This window comes from Tachysurus fulvidraco, chromosome 9 (genome assembly GCF_022655615.1).
Source record: "Tachysurus fulvidraco isolate hzauxx_2018 chromosome 9, HZAU_PFXX_2.0, whole genome shotgun sequence".
Lineage (NCBI taxonomy): Eukaryota > Metazoa > Chordata > Actinopteri > Siluriformes > Bagridae > Tachysurus > Tachysurus fulvidraco.
Window position 1 is genome coordinate 4097188 of NC_062526.1, and position 22419 is coordinate 4119606.

A 22419-nucleotide genomic window follows, 5' to 3' on the forward strand; every position below is an offset into this window, starting at 1 on the left:
ACACACACAGACACACACAGACACACACACACACACACACACACACACACACACAGCATGAACCACACACACACACACAGCAGTGAACACACACACACACACATGAACACACCCACACACACAGCAGTGAACACACACCCACACAACACACACAGCAGTGAACACAACACCACACACACACACATCACACACACACCACACACACACACAGCAGTGAACACACAAAAACACACACACAGCATTGAACACACACACACAGCAGTGAACACACACACACACACACACACAGCAGTGAACACACACACACACACACACACACACACACACAGCAGTGAACACACACCCACACACCACACACACACAGTGAACACACATCCACACACATCAGTGAACACACACCCACACACACACAGCAGTGAACACACACACACACACACAGCAGTGAACACACACCACACACACACAGCAGTGAACACACACACACCACACCACACACAGCAGTGAACAACACACACACACACACACACACACACACCCACACACACACACAAGTTAACACACACCCACACACACACAGCAGTGAACACACACCCACACACACACACAGCAGTGAACACACACCCACACACACACACAGCAGTGAACACACACCCACACACACACAGCAGTGAACACACACCCACACACACACAGCAGTGAACACACACCCACACACACACAGCAGTGAACACACACCCACACACACACAGCAGTGAACACACACCCACACACACACACAGCAGTGAACACACACCCACACACACACACAGCAGTGAACACACACCCACACACAGCAGTGAACACACACACACACCCACACACAGCAGTGAACACACACACACACCCACACACAGCAGTGAACACACACACACACACACACAGCAGTGAACACACACCCACACACAGCAGTGAACACACACCCACACACAGCAGTGAACACACACCCACACACACACAGCAGTGAACACACACCCACACACACACAGCAGTGAACACACACCCACACACACACAGCAGTGAACACACACACACCCACACACAGCAGTGAACACACACACACCCACACACAGCAGTGAACACACCCACACACAGCAGTGAACACACCCACACACAGCAGTGAACACACCCACACACAGCAGTGAACACACCCACACACAGCAGTGAACACACCCACACACAGCAGTGAACACACACCCACCCACACACAGCAGTGAACACACACCCACACACACACAGCAGTGAACACACACCCACACACAGCAGTGAACACACACCCACACACAGCAGTGAACACACACACACCCACACACAGCAGTGAACACACACACACCCACACACAGCAGTGAACACACACCCACACACACACAGCAGTGAACACACACCCACACACAGCAGTGAACACACACCCCCACACACACACAGCAGTGAACACACACCCACACACAGCAGTGAACACACACCCACACACAGCAGTGAACACACACTCGGAGCAGTGGGCAGCCATTTATGCTGCGGCACCCAGGGAGCATTAGCGGGGTTCGGTGCCTTGCTCAAGGGCACCTCAGTCGTGGCCGGCCCGAGACTCGAACCCACAACCTTAGGGTTACGAGTCAGACTCTCTAACCATTAGGTCGCGACTTGCCCACTCAGAAATTATGCAGTCGAGATTCCCGCATTTGGGGAATTCGCAAAAGGTCAGCACAGCCCGAGGGCAATGGCCGAGCCTCGCTTTGGGCAAGCCACCTCCTTGATCATGGTATTGCCCCTGCCAGGCAAGTATTACTGTAGTTGTTTAGACTGATGATGTTCTTAGTGAACCAGTCTTGGTAAGTTCACTGATGGAGACTTTGTTTCTGTAAATCTCTCTCTAACGGTGCCATAAATGTGAATGTAAATGTTCCCTTCGTGGATTTGTGTGAAAATCTAAAGATGCTTTGGATATTCTTTTGTACTCAGATGTGGACAATCCTAGAGGGTTCACAAACTTTCAAGCACCACTGTACAGATTCAGCTCAATAAACAGTCCCCTGAGGATGCTGTAATTTCGGGATCGCAGAAATTACAGCAAAGATCAATCGAACTCTGATTGTCTGCAGATTCGGGCCGAGACACATCTTTGTGTCTATAGTGTTCCTATGAGCAGATATGAAGCATTACATAAGCTTATAAGCTTAGTATTCAAAAACGTATATTGATTTACAAGGGGGCATTGTGGCTAGCACGTTCGCCTCACACCTCCAGGGTTGGGGGTTCGATTCCCGCCTCCGCCTTGTGTGTGTGGAGTTTGCATGTTCTCCCCGTGCCTCGGGGGTTTCCTCCGGGTACTCCGGTTTCCTCCCCCGGTCCAAAGACATGCATGGTAGGTTGATTGGCATCTCTGGAAAATTGTCCATAGTGTGTGAGTGTGTGAGTGAATGAGAGTGTGTGTGTGTGCCCTGCGATGGGTTGGCACTCCGTCCAGGGTGTATCCTGCCTCGATGCCCGATGACGCCTGAGATAGGCACAGGCTCCCCGTGACCCGAGGTAGTTCGGATAAGCGGTAGAAAATGAATGAAGTGACTACATCGACCGCGACTATAGGCACGCGTCAAACGTTATTCATGCGACTTATCCCTGTTGTACACCAATATAATACATCATTAATCCAAAATCCACATAATCTGTTACGGTCCTTGTTTGTCTCTCTAATAACACGATAAACTTGTCATCAATCTCAACTGTTCTGATCTCAGTCATGTGGATGAAGGTAGTGGACACTCATGTGAACACAGGTGGGTGTTGTGTAAATGTCTATAACCTGCTTCACTTCCTCCTCCACATAATGGGTTTGGAAATTAGATCTCTAAAGCCTGAAAGGACCGATGCGTCATGAACACATTATTTCTTTTTTCTTACGACGCAAACGCACCCTGACAATTTGGAATAAGCGAGCTCATGTCCTAGGGAGCGACAAACATAAGAAAAAAAAGAGCATACCTATGATGGATAATGAAGGACAAAACGGTCATACAGGTAGATTTGATCTATTTTATATCTATTGTGCTTTATTATCTTACAGTTAAGCGCTCACTCACTCACGCTCACGCATTTTCTACCAATTTTTCCAAACTACCTCGGGTCATCGGTCATCGAGGCAGGGCACACACACACACACACACTCACACACTACGGACAATTTTCCAGAGATGCCAATCAACCTACCATGCATGTCTTTGGACCGGGGGAGGAAACCGGAGTACCCGGAGGAAACCCCCGAGGCACGGGGAGAACATGCAAACTCCACACACACAAGGTGGAGGTGGGAATCGAACCCCCAACCCTGGAGGTGTGAGGCAAACGTGCTAACCACTAAGCCACCGTGCTCCCCACCTTCTTACAGTTAAGCTATTTTAGAAAACAAATAAACAACCAAAAACTACGGTTAGGGTTAGATTATCAAATAGGCCACGCCTGCCCGATGACGCAATATCCGTTACGCTGTTTTGAAATCCCTGGAAATAAATAAGTGCATCCCGTTGTAGTTGTCATGGAGGGATAACTTCATCACTGAAGAGATTTAGCTCATCTCGGGTAGATACGGTCAGAATCATTAAGATTAAAGGTTGCAGTGCAGTCTGTTAGCGTCCTTGGGGGAACGACACTGCGTTTAACACAGCGGCTCTATTTTATATCCACCTGAACTAATCCGAGGTCACGGTTTAATCAGAAAAGAATGAATAATAAATGATAATGCTTGCATTACCATATTTCTGAATTAGTATATTGTACCCCAGCAAATGGGTTACGATAATAGAAAAATCAAACCACTGTCATTATGCTAATGGCAGCCGCCTGGGATAATATTGGATTTAGTTGGAGCGATATTCATAATGCCGAGTGCTGCATTAAGCACAATAATAGCTCATTAGAGTGTGTAAATGGGCGTATCTACAGTCACAGCCTTTAGAGATTCGTACCTCTAAAATGTTGTAGCGCGAACTGTCACAGAAATCCCGGACGCCAATTTCGGTGCCCATGTACCACCCGCTGAAAGGGCAAGCGGGGAACTCCAAGCCTCCGATCTCTAACAGCATGTTCGACACGGCGGGTAAGCCGTACCACTTCAGATTCAGATCCTTGAACCACTCGAACCTGGATGATGGAAGGGACATAAAGGTGACATTAGGGTGTCATTTATTAAGCTGGACATGGAACAAATTTACTCTCAGGAGCATTTACACAAAACATTTCTTAATCTGGAAAAATCCGGTTCAGTCGTGCTTTTAGACTTTAGTCAAAACAACTTTTGAGAAATTTCTTTTTGGTCCTCATTTTGCTCCTTCAGATCTCTAGGAGCTTTTCCTTTTGTGGAGTTTGTGAGTGTCATTAATCGCAAATCAGCTGTAGTGTGAACTCGCTTTGAACTGAAGAAGAAGGTGGTGAAGGTGAAGAAGAAGAAGAAGAAGAAGGTGAAGGTGAAGGAGGTGAATGTGAAGAAGAAGAAGAAGAAGAAGAAGAAGAAGGTGAAGAAGAAGGTGAAGAAGAAGAAGGTGAAGAAGAAGAAGGTGAAGAAGAAGAAGAAGAAGAAGAAGATAAAGGTGAAGAAGAAGAAGAAGAAGAAGAAGAAGAAGAAGAAGAAGGTGAAGGTGAAGAAGAAGGTGAAGGTGGTAAAGGTGAAGAAGTTGAAGGTGAAGAAGAAGGTAAATGTGAAGAATGTAAAGGTGAAGAAGTTGATGAAGAAGAAGAAGAAGAAGGTAAAGGTGAAGAAGGTGAAAGTGAAGAAGGTGAAGAAGAAGGTATAGGTGAAGAAGGTGAAGAAGAAGAAGAAGAAGGTGAAGAAGTCCACAATACGTGACAGGAGTTTCTATTTTAGTTGCAGCTCATGACAGTATTTACACACCACCTCACTGACACACTGATAAATCAGGCTAATTTTGGTCTTGACTCCATCGACATGGTGAAAAAAACCTGCATGGGATATTTTGAGGAACCGCGATGTTTTGCTTTGCTCCAGAACTCCTAAAAAGTCGGCTCAAAGCTCCACCTTCCTGGATGTAGATTAAAAAAAATTAAAAAAAAAAAAGCAACACCGTTTGCCAAAACAGGCATTAAGCACCCAAATTAGCATCTAAATTTACATATCCTGTTGTAGCAGGAATCCAGTAGTTTGTCTCAATTTGCCCGTCGCTCAACACATTTACTGTGAACTGTGCCAGAACTTTTATGATCGCTCTACCAGCACCTGCAGGATTCTCAGGTGTTTACACACATGGCCAAATTGGCCTCTGGCTGCTTTTGAGCATCTGCTGAGCCCAGAAAAGCTCCTCACTAGACAGCTCAACATTTACACACTCTCTCTCTCTCTCTCTCTGCCAAAGTCTTGTGTTACACCTGCATCCGATTTGTTTCCTCGCTATTTAAAACGTGTCAAAAGATGAGATTTCTTGATCTCTTGATTAATATGCTCTACAGACATAAATGGCAAGTTTCTGCAGAGGATCAGAAGCATTTCGAGGAGGTGTATTGTCCATTCCATAAACTAGCAGAAGAAACATCTCTGTGCTGATTGGATCACTCCGACAAGTGGAAAAAAAAACAAAAAAAACAAGACTGATGTTCTTTAACGTTTCCTGGTCATACCGTAAGATCTGACCAATCTTCTCATGACCTCTACCAGACTTTGTTTCTGCATTTACATCTCAGTTCCCATGGCAACAAACACCATGTCATCGCATCCTTTTTGTTCTGGTACTGTCTCTGCCTCGGGTTTGTTGCCCGAGTATATTCACCTGTCGTGTGTCGCTCCTTTGTTCATTTTTCTCTTTATCCTCTGTTGGGTCATTGTTCATGGTGAAGTCTTATTATACATCTTCACCCCTGACTATGATTCCTAGACAACCTGTAATAAATATCACACCAATCACACACACTTTGTGTCCTGCCGACACTTACGGCATGTCCACACTTTGTTCAGATCTAGTAGCCCCTAGTCTGCAGATTAATTATTACCTACTCTGGAGAAAGAGCTTATATACGGTTCCTAAAACTAATCCGGGAGCCCAAATCAGCCCTGGTTCCTCTGATGGAAATATTCCAAAAGTTGAAAAAGTTCATAGGTTTTAAAAAAGGTTCATGGGTTCCTGAAGTGGTATTGATTCTTTTATTCAAAAAAAAAAAAAGAGAAAGATTCCCATATGCGACAAATGAATGCACATCACCTGTCAATCATCCTGCAGTATTCTTGTGTCTAGACATCTCTGATCCAGCCCTCGAGTTGGACAGAAGGTGAAGGTTTTCTTTTTATTGCACATATATTGCGTTTGAATGCAGGATGTGTATTCTTTAACTAATTCAATTCTTAGTCGGCAACCTTAAACACTCAGAGAGCCATTTGGACCCGTTTCCCACAGAAAAAAAACACAGGGAGCAACAAAACATCTTTGACATCTAAAATGACTAGAACGCTGCATATATCGTGTTTTACCTTTATGGAAAGTAGAGAAAAACTGTAGTGTGTTGCATTTATGAAATCAATGAACTCCTACAGAGTAAACAAAATTTTATTTCTGCAGGCAAACAAAAATATTTTGAACAGTTTGAACTAACCGTAACAAGGAAGACGCTGGGTCGAAGGTTACTTTCAAATAAAACGTTCAACGTCTAATTGAGTCCTCTTCGTATTCATGACCAGGGCTCTCAAGTTTTGAAGACAGACAAGCGTGACATCTCCAACCCCACCACAACCGCAATTTTTTTCATTGGCTGTTGTGTTAAATCTTTCCCAGACAGTGCTATTTTCTGATTGGCTATTGTGTAGCCTCTGTTTTTGATTGGCTGATAACTCCAGGGGAGACGCTCTTGATTCCTGCCCGGTTCCACAGAGACGGCGCTGCGGCTTATTAGATATATGATAAATAGTCAAAAAGTTTTTCTGAGTAAGAAATATGACGTGTGGCGGGAGAACGTGTGAAAAGACCCAAATGCGTGACTGTCACTCTCAATGCGTGACACCTGACAGCCCTGCATGACGTCAAAATTTTAACTTGCCGGCTGCAGCAAACCAAAAACGCGTCTGCTTCTGTGTGTCGAATTTCGCGGGTCGGCGGTTGCGACGCATATTTTGATCGACAAAAAAATTAAACACGGTTTATTTTAATGTTACAAGAGCATCATAATCTTAGATTTTTTTTTTTAAACTAACAAACTAAAATAAAATACATTTAAATTAAATATTTATTTTCCAAATCTACAGGGAGCCGCAGCAGAGGGACGAAAGAGCCACTTGCGGCTCCGGGGCCGCGGGTTGCCGACCCCTGGACTATACTATTTGCGATATACACTATACCATACTTCACCTGGACATTCTAAGGACACTAACTCTGGACATGGACAGCACAGTGCCACTTTATACACACCATACTGCACCTGGACACTTTAAGGACAATCATTAAAAACCACCCACATTTATTACTATGTATATTTATGCATATGTATATACATTATTTCTTCATCTATATTTTCATATTTTTATATAGTTTTCTTATATAGTTTATACATTTTTTTATATTTTTTATTCTTATATCCCGGACAGTTGCATAAAGCATTTCACTATATATCGTACCCTGTATGTATGTGTATGTGACAAATAAAATTCGATGTGATTTTGATTACTCTTAAAATGTTTCAGCTACACAGACACAAAGACCACAACACAAGCTAGTCCAGACCTACACCAGCCACAACTGCACACCTTGGCTTCTGTATTTTGTCCATACCACCTTTCTATTTATACTGTACATGTTTACCAACCTAAGGTGATGCGACTTACCTTACCGGTTACCATGGCGATCAACTCCATGTAATCGTGTGTGTATTGTGTTTTTTGTTCATCCTGTCTCAGCCCTTGCTGACTACTGGCATCGATCATTTTGCCCTATTGTGTTAACCTGTACTGTGTTATACTAGTGCTAACCTAACATACTTAGGATGTCTGTTTTACTGTATATCAAGGAAATGGATATAAACATCAAGGATTTTTTTACATTTCAAGGAAGAGCTTACAAGATACAATGTGGAAGAAAAGCATAATTGTCTTAATAACTGCAAGCTTGTTAATCCATCGTTACTCCGTTTGTGTTGATTAAACAACAACAATAGCATTAATAGGGTAGTGTTTCAAAATGAATGTAATAAGCACAGGTTGTGCTTCTCTCAGCTTGTCTGAGGCATGATCAGTGCCCATGGAGGCTGACAAACTGGCACCGGTTCTGATCTTGAATCTGGGGGAAGGGCCAGTTTTATGTTGCCTTGGCCTGCGTCCCTGACTTACGCACGCAGGCCACTTGTTCTCAGCATGACTCCCGTGATGCTAATACTCTGCCAGCCTCTCAGATTCACAGCCCTACATTCACAGTTTCATCATTTGGGTACAGGCTTAAGTGAGATAGAATATGTTAGAATTACATACGATGGGTTTAACCTTTTAGTGTCCAGGAATTCGACGTCGATATGTTACGACTGTTAACCGAGGCCTGGTTCTGGTTTAATGATAACTTACTTCGGGTGTGTGATGTTGACTTCCAGCACGAGATCGTCGGGGATCTCAAACAGTTCTGGATCGTTGCCGTTCGCTTGAAGCAAAAGGGGCAAGACATCGAACCGGCCTTTGGGTGCTTTCCATCCTTGCTGTATACAGATCTACATGATAGCAAGAAGATGACACTAACACGTTAGGGGGAAAAACTGGCATTTCAGAAGCTGTTAAAAGATGCAGAACCAAAGAGACATTAATCGATCGATGACGGCTCCAAAAACCGACTTCATAAATTTCCAGCAGAGCCTTGAACAGATATTTAGTGTATATTTCAGTACTTTCCATAAATAACCAGATTTTTTTTTTTTTTTTTTTTGAAAAGCCACAAGTTCTTCCCACCGTAATTATCAAAAATGACGCACCAAATAATCAGCCCCACAGCAGGAGGCTCGAGGCCACATGCTGCCTCTTCTGACAAATGAGTTATAGCATTTAATCATTTTCCATTCCACAGTACTTGTATTTTTCATTGTTATAAAGTACATACTATATCACAGACAGCCTCCTTGCTCTCTCAGTGCACCCAGGAGGGAGAGCCATTATAATTTTGTCTCCAGAATGTGGTGATTTAAAGTCTCACCTCAGTGAGCTCCAGGGAAGCAGGATCTCCCAGAACTGAGCCATCGGGCTGCTTGTAGCCAGCGTAGCGTATCAGTTGGCTATTCCACACCCGGAAATCATGTTTCCCATCTGTCCTCGGAGGGAAAATGGTGATGGCTGACCTGCAGATAAGATTGGAGATCTGAAGATGATGTTAACATAAGGATGCCTCTGACAGATAGATAGATAGATAGATAGATAGATAGATAGATAGATAGATAGATAGATAGAAGAAGCCTTTATTATTGCCACATATACATTACAGCACAGTGGAATTCTTTTTTCTTCACATACCCCAACTGAGGAGGTTGGGGTCAGAGTACAGGGGCAGCTATGATACAGTGCCCCTGGAGCAGGGAGGGTTAAGGGTCTTGCTCAGGGCCCAACAGTGGCAGCTTGGCTGTGCTGGGCCTTGAACCCCGATCCTCCAATCAACAACCCAGAGCCTTAACCAGTTGCACCACCACTGTCCCCATTTTTGCACATCCCAGGCTATTATGCTCCTATCAAGCAGCCATTCTTTTAAATCAGAACGATGCACTAATGAAAATACTCTCCCTGGTCACCAGAGATACTCTTGACAGAACTTATGACTACACTCACTATGACAATAAGGCAGCCCGTCACAGAAGACTGCAGCTTTCCCCACATAAAGAGCTGTACAATACAAAAACATGCTTACATTTTTTTTAATGCCAAGCCACCTAACAGCTTCTGTGTCACCGGTTCACTCGCTGGTTCTCCTTATGTTCCTCTTCAAAGCCTCTCCCAAATCTTCCGAAAACATGCTACACTTTTACAAAATTGTCCCGAGGCAGAATGAGTGTGTTCATTATGGCCCAAGATGGACTGGTGTACTATTTAGGATCTCATCTCATCTCATGCACAGTGCTCAGAAGACCCTGGAGGAAACCCTTACGTAAGGACATTTTCTGACAGAAGCCGAAAACGTGATTGAAGCCGTGTAGCGCATATCGAGAGACGCATGCGAGTCCAAAAATAAACCCGGTCTGTTTTTTTTTTCTTACCTTATTTGACATTTTGTATTACGCAGCAAAGGCATATGAATGTCACAGAAAGTGTTATGGATAAATCTGGGTGATACTGTTTAAAAAAAAAAGCCTCACGCACATTCCGATAAGCGATAAAAGCCCAAGCAGAACAGCAGGTGGGGGACCACCGAAGGTCCGCACTGGCGGTTCCTGATGACGTAATGAGGGAACACTGGATTGTGTTTTTCACTGAAGATCAGGAAAATGACACTTTTCTGAAAGAAAGTGGATAAAAGGGTTCTCCCTTTGCGTCTCCATCTCTGTCTTCCCTCAACCACCCCCTTCACTCTCTGACTGCTCCTCTCTTCCAGCCTCTGATCGATGCATAATGTGACACTAATTAAGCTGAACACAGAATAGGTGTCGTGTATGATTAGCTTTGTAGTCAGGCAGAGATCGAATTTGGCTCTACAGAGGCAGGTGCCGCCCACAAGGAGCTTTTGAGAAAGGTGATGAAAAGAGATAGATAAGCAAAGCTAGGAAAGTATATAGATGAAGAGGATTATGGAGGGTAGGGGTTGAATACCGAGCTAGAGAAGAAGTGGAGGCGGGGGAAAAAACAACAACGAGTAATCGGTGTAACAATAACATATGAGTAATAATGGTTGCGGTACTCGGTATTCCGCAACATCCGACCCCCCGCATACCACCCAAGCCCTCCCCCAAAAAAGTATTTCCACCACTTACCTGAGGTTGCCCTTGTTAGTGGCATATTTGATGTGATTGCAGATGTAATTAAACATTCCGTGTGCTGTTGTGCAGTCTCGAGCGTCGAACACCTAGTCAAAAACAACTCCCTTATTATCATCATAATCATCCTATAATTGCTGTAATTCTGGGTTTGTTTTTGTGCATACAGATGTCTCTTACCGAAGTAAATAAAATGGAATTTGAATGAAACTCGAAAGCTGAAGGTTTTTACCTGTAGTTTGGACCATTGGATCCTCCCTACGCAGCGAGCCGCGTTCCTCCAAGCGTGCTTGGCACCGTAGATTAGCTCGGTGTCTTTCAACTGGTATGTTCCAGACGTTTCAATCTCCTTCTTCACCTCCTCCAATCTGTCCTCGTGTGCTTTGGATCCACACCTGCAAGCCACCCATGGATAAAGGATTAGCAAAAATAAAAAAAACCCTCCCATTGCTTTTTATGTGAATCTATTACATGGTGCATGAGCTACCTTTTTATTGACGTGTAGTACTGGTTGATGAAGTCTGTAGCCAGTGGTAGCAGCTCGTTTTTGGTCCGAACTTCATCTGGTTTACTTCTCATGCTTGGCGTCATCACTGAGCCTGTACACACTTGTTCGTTGCAAATTGGCACCTGTAATTAAAAAAAATTGTCTGGTAAGTTCACACAGATTTTGACGTTCACCTTTTTCTGTGACTTGGACAAAGTGGTGGCTTGATGGTTAAGCCTTTGGGCTACTAATAAGAAGGCTGTGCGTTCTGCTGTGCATTTTTCCACCATTTCCTCCTCACCCTGGTGCCACCCATCAGGCGACTCTCCCATATTGTTGGCGAGGTACTAATTGCGGAAGGTGAAGTCTAACATATCCTGAAGACATGTAAAGCTACAGTAGTCATACTCTGAGGTAAGTGCTATCTACCCCTCCCCAAGCTTGCAGACCCTGACTATTGGCTAATGCCACTGTGATTGACAAGGAAGATGGGTTACATCTTCCATCCTATCATTTTGCTCTTGCCTTTGCTCAGAGTCCTTAAACCTCACTTGCTCAGTTTGTACTCCGTCTCAAAAGTGACTAAGTGTGATCCACATGAGCAAAGTAAACAAAATACAACTTTATCTTTGCATAAGTTACAAATGATCAAATCTACTGACAAAAATGTGTTGTTCAGTTTGACCTGGTAGAGGAATTCTTAAAGTGTTATGTCAAAACCCTTTCAGGAGAGGTTTTAAGTTTAACATGAGTTGATTCAAGTGAGGGGGCATGGTGGCTTAGTGGTTAGCACCTTCGCCTCACAGCCTCCAGGGTTGAGGGTTCGATTCCCGCCAAGATTTGGTGTCTAATGAAAAGGGACAGACTGTATATGGTAACAATAGGTTATATTTAAAGAGTGTGTACATTGTAAATGTGATGTGACATTATACCATTGGAAGGAAGTTTGTATAATAAGTTTGTTAGGGAGTATTGGGCTGGTGGTGGGGTCATACGGCTCTTTCGAAAGAAACCCGTTGGCTCTAGTGGTCTCTATTGGAATTGGCTTCCAGTTTGTTAAACCTAAAGATGAGTTCATTTAACTGTGCCATACACACAGACTGGAAATAATATCCGAAACGTCAGAGGAAAGGAGAAAAAATGGATAGAGCAAAAGCCAGCTTGGTCCTTGCCCTGAGCTCATATGATCAATGTAATAAGATTAGAGTTGAAGCACACGGTCACTTTGGGTAGCCGGTAATGCGGTCATTGTGGTTGAGGCCAAGCAGAAATTTAAATGACAGTCCAACATTGGCTTCTGCTGCTAAAAACAGGTGCAGCAGCCTGAACCTCCCACTCAGGACTGGTGAAGCATAGAGCGCCTCAGCCCACTGACCCTTCGTGCCATCTGAGAGCTTGGACAAGATTTCAGCCCAGAGCAAGAAGAATGAGAACAAATTACCAAGGTCAAGCTTAAACCAAAAGTAAACAACTACAGGAACTGTTTGGCCATTTTGCCTCAGTTTCTAGTCAGGATTATGGATGGATGGATGGATGGATGGATGGATGGATGAATTTTAGCGTCAGCATGTTAAAAATAAAACAAAAGTCTTTCATTTGCCTCTGCACATCCGCTAGCCCTGAGGCATCATGAATTCAGCCATGCAGCTGTCTCTTTCTGCAAAGCAACCCAAAAAAATCCTGTGTGATATATTATAAATCATATGATCTGTAATTAACGGTGATTAGCATGCAACACCAATCACTCATGAAAGAGTGTAGAACCCCACTTGGTTAGAGGAAACCGAGGGACATGAAGATGTTTGTGAGGGTCCTCGTGCTTATTTCTCCATTCACTTAAGTCTTCACAAAGAACCGAGTCTAAATTTGAACTTTTGAGGATGGTTGAGAGACAGCTAGTTAACAAGCAGTATGGCTAATCCTCCTCACGTGGGATTTGATCTATATCGTTCTAATTAAAATAGATGGTATTCTGGGCTAAATGGGGAAAACCTTCACACTGTTTTAGGTAAATGGGCTGTCAGATGCGTTCTGATGCTTTTATTCAAACAAACCTTTCTTCACGTAAAAGGTTTCTTACTTACTTTACTTTATTCCCAAAGGGCACAATAAACGACACTGCACTTGTTCGACACACACGACAAACAAACAGTCATAATACACACATGTCAAAAACATTCAGAATAACACTCAGCGATGTCTATTGTTAAGATACTTAATGACCGAGGGAATCAGGCTTCTTCCAAAGCGGGCCCTTCTGCACCTCAGAGCCCTGTACCTGCGCCCTGAGGGCAGTGGGGCAAGATACTCATTTAGTGGATGTGTGGAATCCCGTTCTATTGAAATGGCAAAGCGTCCGATAGCTGTGTTATTGAGTTCTATAAGGTTAGGTGTAGGAAGCCCTATAACTTTTGCAGCGATATTGGACACCTTTGTGAGTTTGACTATATCTTTAACAGAAAGCATGCCGAAAAAACAAGTTGAACAATACGGTAAAATTGACTGAATAATGCTTTGATAAAGTAATAATAGTAAACGAGGAGCGACGTTAAGTCCTTTGAGTTTGCGAATGACCGACAGTCTTTGATGACTTCTTTTCCGAATGTCCATAATGTGCTGAGCAAAGGCGAGTGCAATGGCGAAAGTTTGATTTTGACATTGGTGGGGACATAATTTATTTGACATTGGTGGGGACAACATTCCCCGTATTTTGTGCATAAAACTGTTGTTATAAGAATACATTCTTCCTCACATACCGGTAGCCTGCATGATCACGTTGCATATTGCTTCATACAACGGAATATAGCTGCAGCCTCCCTCAACACATTAGCGAGAAAAACAAAGCCAATCAAACAGCGACGTGGGTTAGAGAGGCGGGACTCAAAAAAGGCAAAGGCCAATCCTTTTAGAGAGTTGAGTTACAGAGACGGGATTCATTGCAGGGGTTAAATCTGTTAACCGTTTGTGTTCCACAAGTTGCGCTATTTTTTTACAGAACGCCGTTGTAAAATATTTTCATCTTATTTAATGATTTCTGGATAAATGTTAAATGAAATAAGTAAAAAAGCACAAGACACAGACGGATATCAGTGGTTATGTATAAATATATATATAGGCTTGGTCGAATTATCGCTAGGGACAATTGAGTGTTCCCTGGATATTGGTAGGGACATGTCCCTACCGTCCCTACCCAAATCGACGCCCTTGGGCGAGTGTGTTATCCAGTGTCACTCCCAGATATGTGAAACTGTCCACTATGTCAACTGGTTGATGTTGAATGACAATAGGGTGCTGAGGTGTAGAGGGACCGACTATCAGCTCTTTTGTCTTGCTAACATTCAGATTCAGGTGGTCACCCTCACACCACTGAGTGAAGTGCATAACAGTGGTGTGATAATCCATGACAGAGTTGTTGTCTCTAAGCAGGGCAAGAATGGCTGTCGTGTCAGCACAAACATTATGTTCATTCCCAAGACGATGTGAGGAAAAGACTCAAAATGTAACCCATCCTCATTTGTGTAACCCTGGTAAGTGTGATTGTAAAAATTCCCTTCTAGTTGTGTACTACAGTATATGATCTGGAGCGTGTTGTGCTTCAGTCCTACCTTGCTGCAGCTGTGATGGAGTGTGTCGCTGTACAAAACCCCACTCTCCCAATTCTTTATCTTCATGAACCTGGGGCATTTTGTTGGACTCCCATTTTGTGGGGTCTTAGTGGGAGATGCGCTGCCTTGGCATAGTGTCTGAGAAAGGACAAACAAAATAAGGCCAAAGGGAGTTATTATACTAACTGGAAAGGAGGAAGAGCTCATACATTTCCTATAGATGTAAATAGATGGATAAATCATTAAGAATTAACATGAGAGAAACAAAAAATGTGAGTAAAGTAAAGCAGAAGAAATTATAACAAAAAAAAAAAAAGTAACCTGAACCCTAGGGGACTCACGACACAAGGCAGCGGACACCCTGGACATACAGTTTCAGATCATTGACAATTTAAGAATGCTAATCAACCTACACCGGTTGTCTTTAGACTGGGGAAGGAGACCAGAGTACCTGAAGAAAAGCACTGAAGAGCTGGGAGAACTCTGTGGTGGAGGCGAGAATCAAACCCCCAACATTAGAGGTGTGAGATGCTAACCATGCTAACCACTAATCCACCATACACCCTAATAATGATATCTAATGTTAAAGATTTAAAAAAAAAAAACCCATATTATTTAATTGTTTCTTATTATAAAAAGACAATTTTGACCTCGGGCTTACAAGAGTGATAACAATGCTCTCCTATATCTTCACTAGACATTCTTTAATAAATCCATGAACTGAACTTCTACTCAAGTTCAAGCCTAACTTTCAGATTCTCAATATCTTCTATTCATGCACCGAGCAAAACAAAATCGATTCTTACACGTCTCGATCGTGATCCTAGAATCGAGACCGCATTCTGTATCCTGTCCTAACTGTGAAAGAACTCAAGACAATTAAGTATCCTTGTAATTTGGCTTTTATAAAGGAATGCCGATATGACGCTCACAAGCCGCGAGTGCGACTTGTTTCTGGGTCAGTAGCTCTGAAGTGCTTGACTTTTGCAGGAAAAAGGAAATCGATCTAATTGCACTTGCACGTCTCTCGCATTTCAGTTCGGAGCAGTCGTTCTGTATACGGGCACCTCGGGGAAGTGTGAAATTGTCTCATCTTCTATGGAAGTGAATGAACATTTCAAATCAACGCTCATTGGCATGTATCACTTCTCTCAGAATGGACCAGATACTTTAGAGTTAGAGAACAATATGAGGCTGTGATTACATCCTAAAGCAATCATACACGTTTCCTTATGCGGCAGGAACAAAAAGAAACAGTAAAAGCTTGTTTTATTGAGCAGTCAAAAAATAAAAAAGAAAGAAAGAAAGAAAGAGGGATTTTTCAAACTTTGCCCATATTCTGTGACAGACGTACCAATTTACACACCTACTATAATTTAAAATGTTCGAATAAGCGGCTATAACTGGGGGAACGTTCAATTATTTCGATAATCTGCCAGTCTGCCAGAAATATTATATATATAAGAAATATTTTGCTGACTTTGTTAAAACTATCTTACTAACATTTGCCCATGTTCAGCAGTTTGGCTATTGATTCTGTCTCGCTGTATGATAGATGTCATTGTTTTATTCTTTTAAATTTCTCACCCTATAAATATAAAGCAGTGGGTTTTACCGATCCCGATCATGTTTGTGTATAATGTAAAGCTAAATTAGATTTGACAGCTTAATTTCTATGAAGTAAAGAGTGCCAACAGTTTAAAATATATATATATATATATATATATATATATATATATATATATACACACACATATATACAAATATATGTGTGTGTATATATATATATATATATATATATATATATATATATATATATATATACATACACACACATACATATATGTATACACATACGTAAAAACACTATATATATATATATATATATATATATATATATATATATATATATATATATATATATATATATATATATATACAGAGAGAGAGAGAGAGAGAGAGACAACATATATACATCATATTCAGTGGTGGCGCACTCTGACCCCAACCTCCTTAGTTGGGGTATTTGAAGAAAAGAATTCCACTGTGCTGTAATGTATATGTGGCGATAATAAAGGCTCCTATGCCCCTGTTCTATTAGGCTTCTATATTCAGAGCAACCCATGAGCATTAATTCGCAGTTGATCGTCTATTTCACTAGATTGTTGGAGATCGTGTTGCTGGGGGAATTTGTGTTCATTCAGCTACAAGAGCATCAGTGAGACCAAGTCCGGGGTTCAGTCGGTGTTCCAGTTCATCACAAAGTTGTTGAGTGAGTCAGAAATCTTGACTCTTTTTTTTCACTAATGTTGTCATACAATAGTAAGCAATTATTTTTACACTTTTTTTTTTTCTAGCTCAAGAATTAGATTGGCTCCCAGTGCGAATATATGCAGCTACTCAGCAAATGCACTTTTAATCAAAGACTGGATGTAGTTAGGGAAAAAAATTAAATGTTAAATTGTTTTTATATTGTTAAGTATTTTGGTAGCAGAGAGCTCTAAATACAAACGGCTCCTTTAAGAGTTTTTGTACAGCGTTCAAATCAAAGTGCAATAAAGAATTCCGTCTAAATTTGGAAAGTGCCGTGTATTATTTTGTCACAACTTTCTGTAAGCAACAACATTAATATTCCATATGATAATTCATTCCCAATGAATCATATCGGAGCTAACATTCTATTTGGCAGCCCTTTTGTCTGGTCTGTTTTTATTTTCCATCTCAGAGGGGTTTTAAAAGGATTTTACACAAAACAAATCAAATCCTTCTGATCCCATCATCTCTGTTTGTTCACTTGTGATGGAAAATTCTACAAGGAGAACTTGTTTGGGAAGCTCTGACCTTCTGTGGATGTTACTACAATTTGTTTGTGACCAGAGACAGTTTGTGCTAAATATATGAGTGTCAGAATGAGCTGGAGATGAGATGGTGAGGCTCAAGGCTCAGAAGCGGCGTGGGCAAACCTTGGTAAGGTTCTCTGATCAGGAAATAATCGGGCATTGAAACGTAGTCAATGATGACGTTTTTCTTGCTTCGGTTTCTGTCTGAATCCTGATTTGCAGCAGTACAAATAAATTGTGAACCTTTTCACTCTTGCTCATGTCTACCAGTGTGCTATGTTCTCAGAACTTCCACAACACACTTCTGACATACCTTCTGTTTCTGTTATTCTTACACTCCTGTGTGGAGTTTTTTTGTTCCGTCCTCAAATTCTGGCAGCAGGAGAAATCCATTCATTCATTTTCTACCGCTTATCCGAACTACTCGGGTCATGGGGAGCCTGTGCCTATCTCAGGCGTCATCGGGCATCGAGGCAGGATGCACCCTGGACGGAGTGCCAACCCATCACAGGGCACGCACACACACACTCTCATTCACTCACACACACACACACACTACGGACAATTTTCCAGAGATGCCAATCAACCTACCATGCATGTCTTTGGACCGGGGGAGGAAACCGGAGTACCTGGAGGAAACCCCCAAAGCACGGGGAGAACATGCAAACTACACACACACACAAGGTGGAGGTGGGAATCGAACCCCCAACCCTGGAGGTGTGAGGCTAACGTGCTAACCACTAAGCCACCGTGCCCCCCCAAGCTTACAGCACCTGGTATTCCCAGGCAGTCGCCTATCCAAGTACTAACCCGGCCCGACTCTGCTTAGCTTCCGAGATCAGACGAGATCGGGCATTCTCAGAGTGGAATGGCCGTAAGCAGCAGGAGAAATAAATGACGAAAATAATTCAGGTCTTGAAAATAAAATGAAGTCAAATCAGTCTAAAATCCAAGATCTTTCAGAGGGCTTGTGGGTGCAGTGGATTCAGAGCATATCCTATGAACAATGTGACTGAAGCAGAATACAGAATACAACCTGGATGGGATGTCAGTCAACACACATTCACACAATCAACTCAAAGTGGAAATTTATCTTAAACAGTCCTCCTACTAGCATGTTTTAGAGAGGACAGAGGACACCGGAGAACCCAAACACGAGGAGGAGATCACTGCCGCGCTCATGTTTCTGGTTCACGCAGTAGCCTAAAAGAAGCAAATGGAAATCAAACTCTAGTTTTAGTAGCGACAGCAGGACATGTAGTGATATGCAATCATAAAAAGAGAATTTAGAAGAAAGAACAAAAAATATAATGAAGAATAAGAATTACAGTACCGTGCAAAAGTTTTAGGCAGGTGTGGAAAAAAAATGCTGTAAACAAAGAACGCTTTCAGAAATATAAATAACGAGTGTTTATTTCTGTCAATTTACAAAATGTAAAGTGAGCAAACAAAAGAAAAATCTAAATCAGATCAATATTCCGTGTTACTACATTTTGCCTTCAAACCAACATGAAGCGATGTCACGACCCCCACAGAGCCCCGATCTCGACATCATCGAGTGTGTCTGGGATTACATGAAGAGACAGAAGGATGTGAGAAAGCCGACATCCACAGAAGATCCGTGGTCAGTTCTCCAAGATGTTTGGAACGACCTACCGGCCGAGTTCCTTCGAAAACCGTGCGTGAGTGTAGCTAGAAGAATCGCTGCTGTTTTGAAGGCAAACGCTGGTCACACTGAATATCGATTAGATTTAGATTTCTCTTTTGTTCACTCACTGCATTTTGTTCATTTATGAAAATAAATGTTTAACACTTCCATTTTTGAAAGCATTCTTTGTTTACAGCATTTTTCCAAACCTTTATATACTTAAAAATTAGAATCGAATCCAATAAAGTCAGAATACAACATAGAATTTAGTATACAGGTAACAAAAAGAAAAAAAAATGAATTTTGAAAATTTCTTGAAAATTTGTATGAATGAATGAAGCATTTTTTTTTCAGTATAATCCAAATCCTGTGCTTGAATGTTCATTCAATACTAAATACTAACTAACGTAAGTATGAATCGGGCCCTACGACAGTCACGTGCTACGAGGGTCGTGAGCTTGTGATGTGCAGCGGCTGATGATTATGTGCTGAATCGACGTAACCATGGCGATCAGCATTAATTGACATCCTGGATCCGAGGAAAGTGATCACTTCTCTTGTTTCAAAAACAACACTGAAGTAGAAAGAACATATCATGAAATAAATTCCAGGCATTGTTTACAAATCCTTGCTCGGGATGGAACTACGGTATTATCCACATCGCATCACTTCCAGCTTTTCTGTAATTGAAATCACTGAAGAAATGCAGGTGTATACAAGCTAATTAACTCTCTTTCTTTTTTTTTTTTACAGCCACTTTTGATGGCTGTAATTAAGTGAATTCATGAGTAAATAAAATGACCGAAGTGAAACATCTGAAGTGATGTAGCCGTGAAGTGCCAGCAAATTTAACAGTAGCCTATAGAGAAGCCAAGCAAGTCGAGCACGAAGCAGAACGTGTAGTTTCACGCCTTTTAGATTGAGAGAACTGATCCAAATTATGGTGGGTATGTGCGGATTTTACTTAAATGTTTACCTCGGTGATATGCATTTAAAAAAAAAAGACCCGGTTTGAGCTCTTAAATGCACGACGTCATGTCTTTCTATTACGGCTGTGATGCCGAGTAAATGACTTCTTTCACCGTAGTAATGTTGGGAATAGTGTCATTATTTTTCAGCACGCTGAGCATCAGAGGCTTCATGGCTCCACGGTTCCACTTCTCCGAGCACTTCCGCTGCACGAGTGCTCCTTATTAGTCGTGAAATTATGCTGGACCCGGCTTTTAGCTCGAAATATGAAAAACACCCCGCTATTGCGCACAGCCCAATTAAAACTAACAGACATCCCGACGACGTTTGATGCAATCCATTAGATGCATTGGTCAGCGATGTTGATTAGCATTTAGCGAGTTGTGTTTGCAGTTTAATAAGTCAGTTCTCCATCAACGATGTGGATATTAAGGACACACGACAGGTGGCCTAACTACTGTAGAACGCTCGATGATAGATTTCAGTTAGAACGGTAACGGAAAGTAAAGCATGCATTGTACACAAACAAAGAAAATCACATTTTTTTTTAAAGGAGCAAGTCCTGACGTGTCACAGGAAATGTATAGATAACCATCTCAGTCTTAGACGTCTAGGGCACCTAAGGTCATATTGACAGAACATGAGATTTCTTTAACAGAGTGTCAGTACGGATCTCTTCACAACAGACGTGACCCAACTCTGAGTAACTCAAGCATCAAATAGCTTTTTGATACGCATTTCAGCGCCATATGACAGCCATGACAACATGCGAGCTCGTCTCCGACACACGACGTTTAGTTACGTTTTTCGTACTGCTTCCTTTGTACGTTTCATTTACATCCTTCTTCGATATTTTTCACCTTTCATGGTGAACGATGTATAAGAATAAGAACAGTGCTTTAATGGCATCTTATCGTGTTAAATATCTGAGGGACGAACGGTCACAGCTGTCAATTTGCAATCGAGTATTTAAGGAACACACGTGACGGGGTGTGCTGTTGGAGAAAAAGATGATTGGGGGGGGGGTCTTTCTCTTGTTCCATGAAAATTTGCAGATTTGTTATTAATTAAAGAATTAAGTCATTTTTATCCATTTGCGGTTATATCCTGGAAAACAAGCACGTTTTATAGCGGCCCGTTCGTTACCTTCCTCTTAGTTAAATTATCTTTCTGATAATAATTCTGACAGTAATTCACAGAAGTAGAAAAGTATTTAACACCTTTGTTATGGGTTCGAGTCTCGGGTCGGCAAGACCACGACCGAGGTGTCCTTGAGCAAGGCACCGGACCCCCCAACTGCTCTCCGGGCACCGCAGCATAAATGGCTGCCCACTGCTCCGGTTGTGTGTGTGTTCACTGCTGTGTGTGCGCGCGCATTTTGGATGAGTTAAATGCATGGAACGAATTCTGACTATGGGTCACCGTACTTAGCCGTAGGTCACGTCACGTCACCTTTTGACCCATCAGAATCGAGCATGTAACACCGTTGTGGTAAACAAAAACAAAGAAACAAATAAATAAACAAACTCCGGGAAGTTAATACAGTGTAATAATTACACTGAGTAATAAATGTAGGGCAAAATGTAGTTTCTATAGAAACAGGAGGTTGCTAACAAAAGTCCTTCCTCATCTGTGCAAGCAAAGTGCTTTTGAATCTGCAGGAGGAGACATTGCTCGAAATTCTTGAATCTAGTTCTTTTTTTTTTTTCAAAACCGTATTCAAATCCATCACCGTACAAAGATTTGTCCAGTTTCAGGTTCCTGTTCGTTCGTCACGGACTAAACCGAAACCTGATGTGGTTTTCTCCTATTGTAGCCCATCTACCTAAAGGATCATCACACTGTGTTTCAGAGATACATTTCTGTTCTCTGCAGTTTCTACAGCTTAACATTTCTCTGTTCTCGGTGTGTCCGCTA

General features: G+C 42.2%; 1 protein-coding gene, 1 non-coding gene and 1 pseudogene across 3 annotated transcripts in view; all 3 read right to left on the reverse strand.

Annotated features, from left to right (window-relative positions):
- nos1 (nitric oxide synthase 1 (neuronal)) overlaps positions 1 to 22419 on the reverse strand; it is a 72274-nt gene that overhangs the window by 41339 nt on the left and 8516 nt on the right. For both annotated transcript variants that reach the window (XM_027162973.2, XM_047819039.1), the window contains exons 4-10: positions 15046 to 15183; positions 11441 to 11583; positions 11186 to 11348; positions 10951 to 11042; positions 9192 to 9333; positions 8576 to 8715; positions 3996 to 4170 (exon numbers count right to left, since the gene is read on the reverse strand). In XM_027162973.2, the coding sequence (XP_027018774.1) occupies positions 3996 to 4170; positions 8576 to 8715; positions 9192 to 9333; positions 10951 to 11042; positions 11186 to 11348; positions 11441 to 11583; positions 15046 to 15183 (993 nt within the window). The remainder of the gene's footprint in view (positions 1 to 3995; positions 4171 to 8575; positions 8716 to 9191; positions 9334 to 10950; positions 11043 to 11185; positions 11349 to 11440; positions 11584 to 15045; positions 15184 to 22419) is intronic.
- On the reverse strand, positions 1665 to 1819 carry LOC113653419 (annotated as a pseudogene).
- Positions 18647 to 18765, reverse strand: LOC113653418. Its single transcript, XR_003443080.1, has one exon. It is a non-coding gene; the product is annotated as a 5S ribosomal RNA (ribosomal RNA).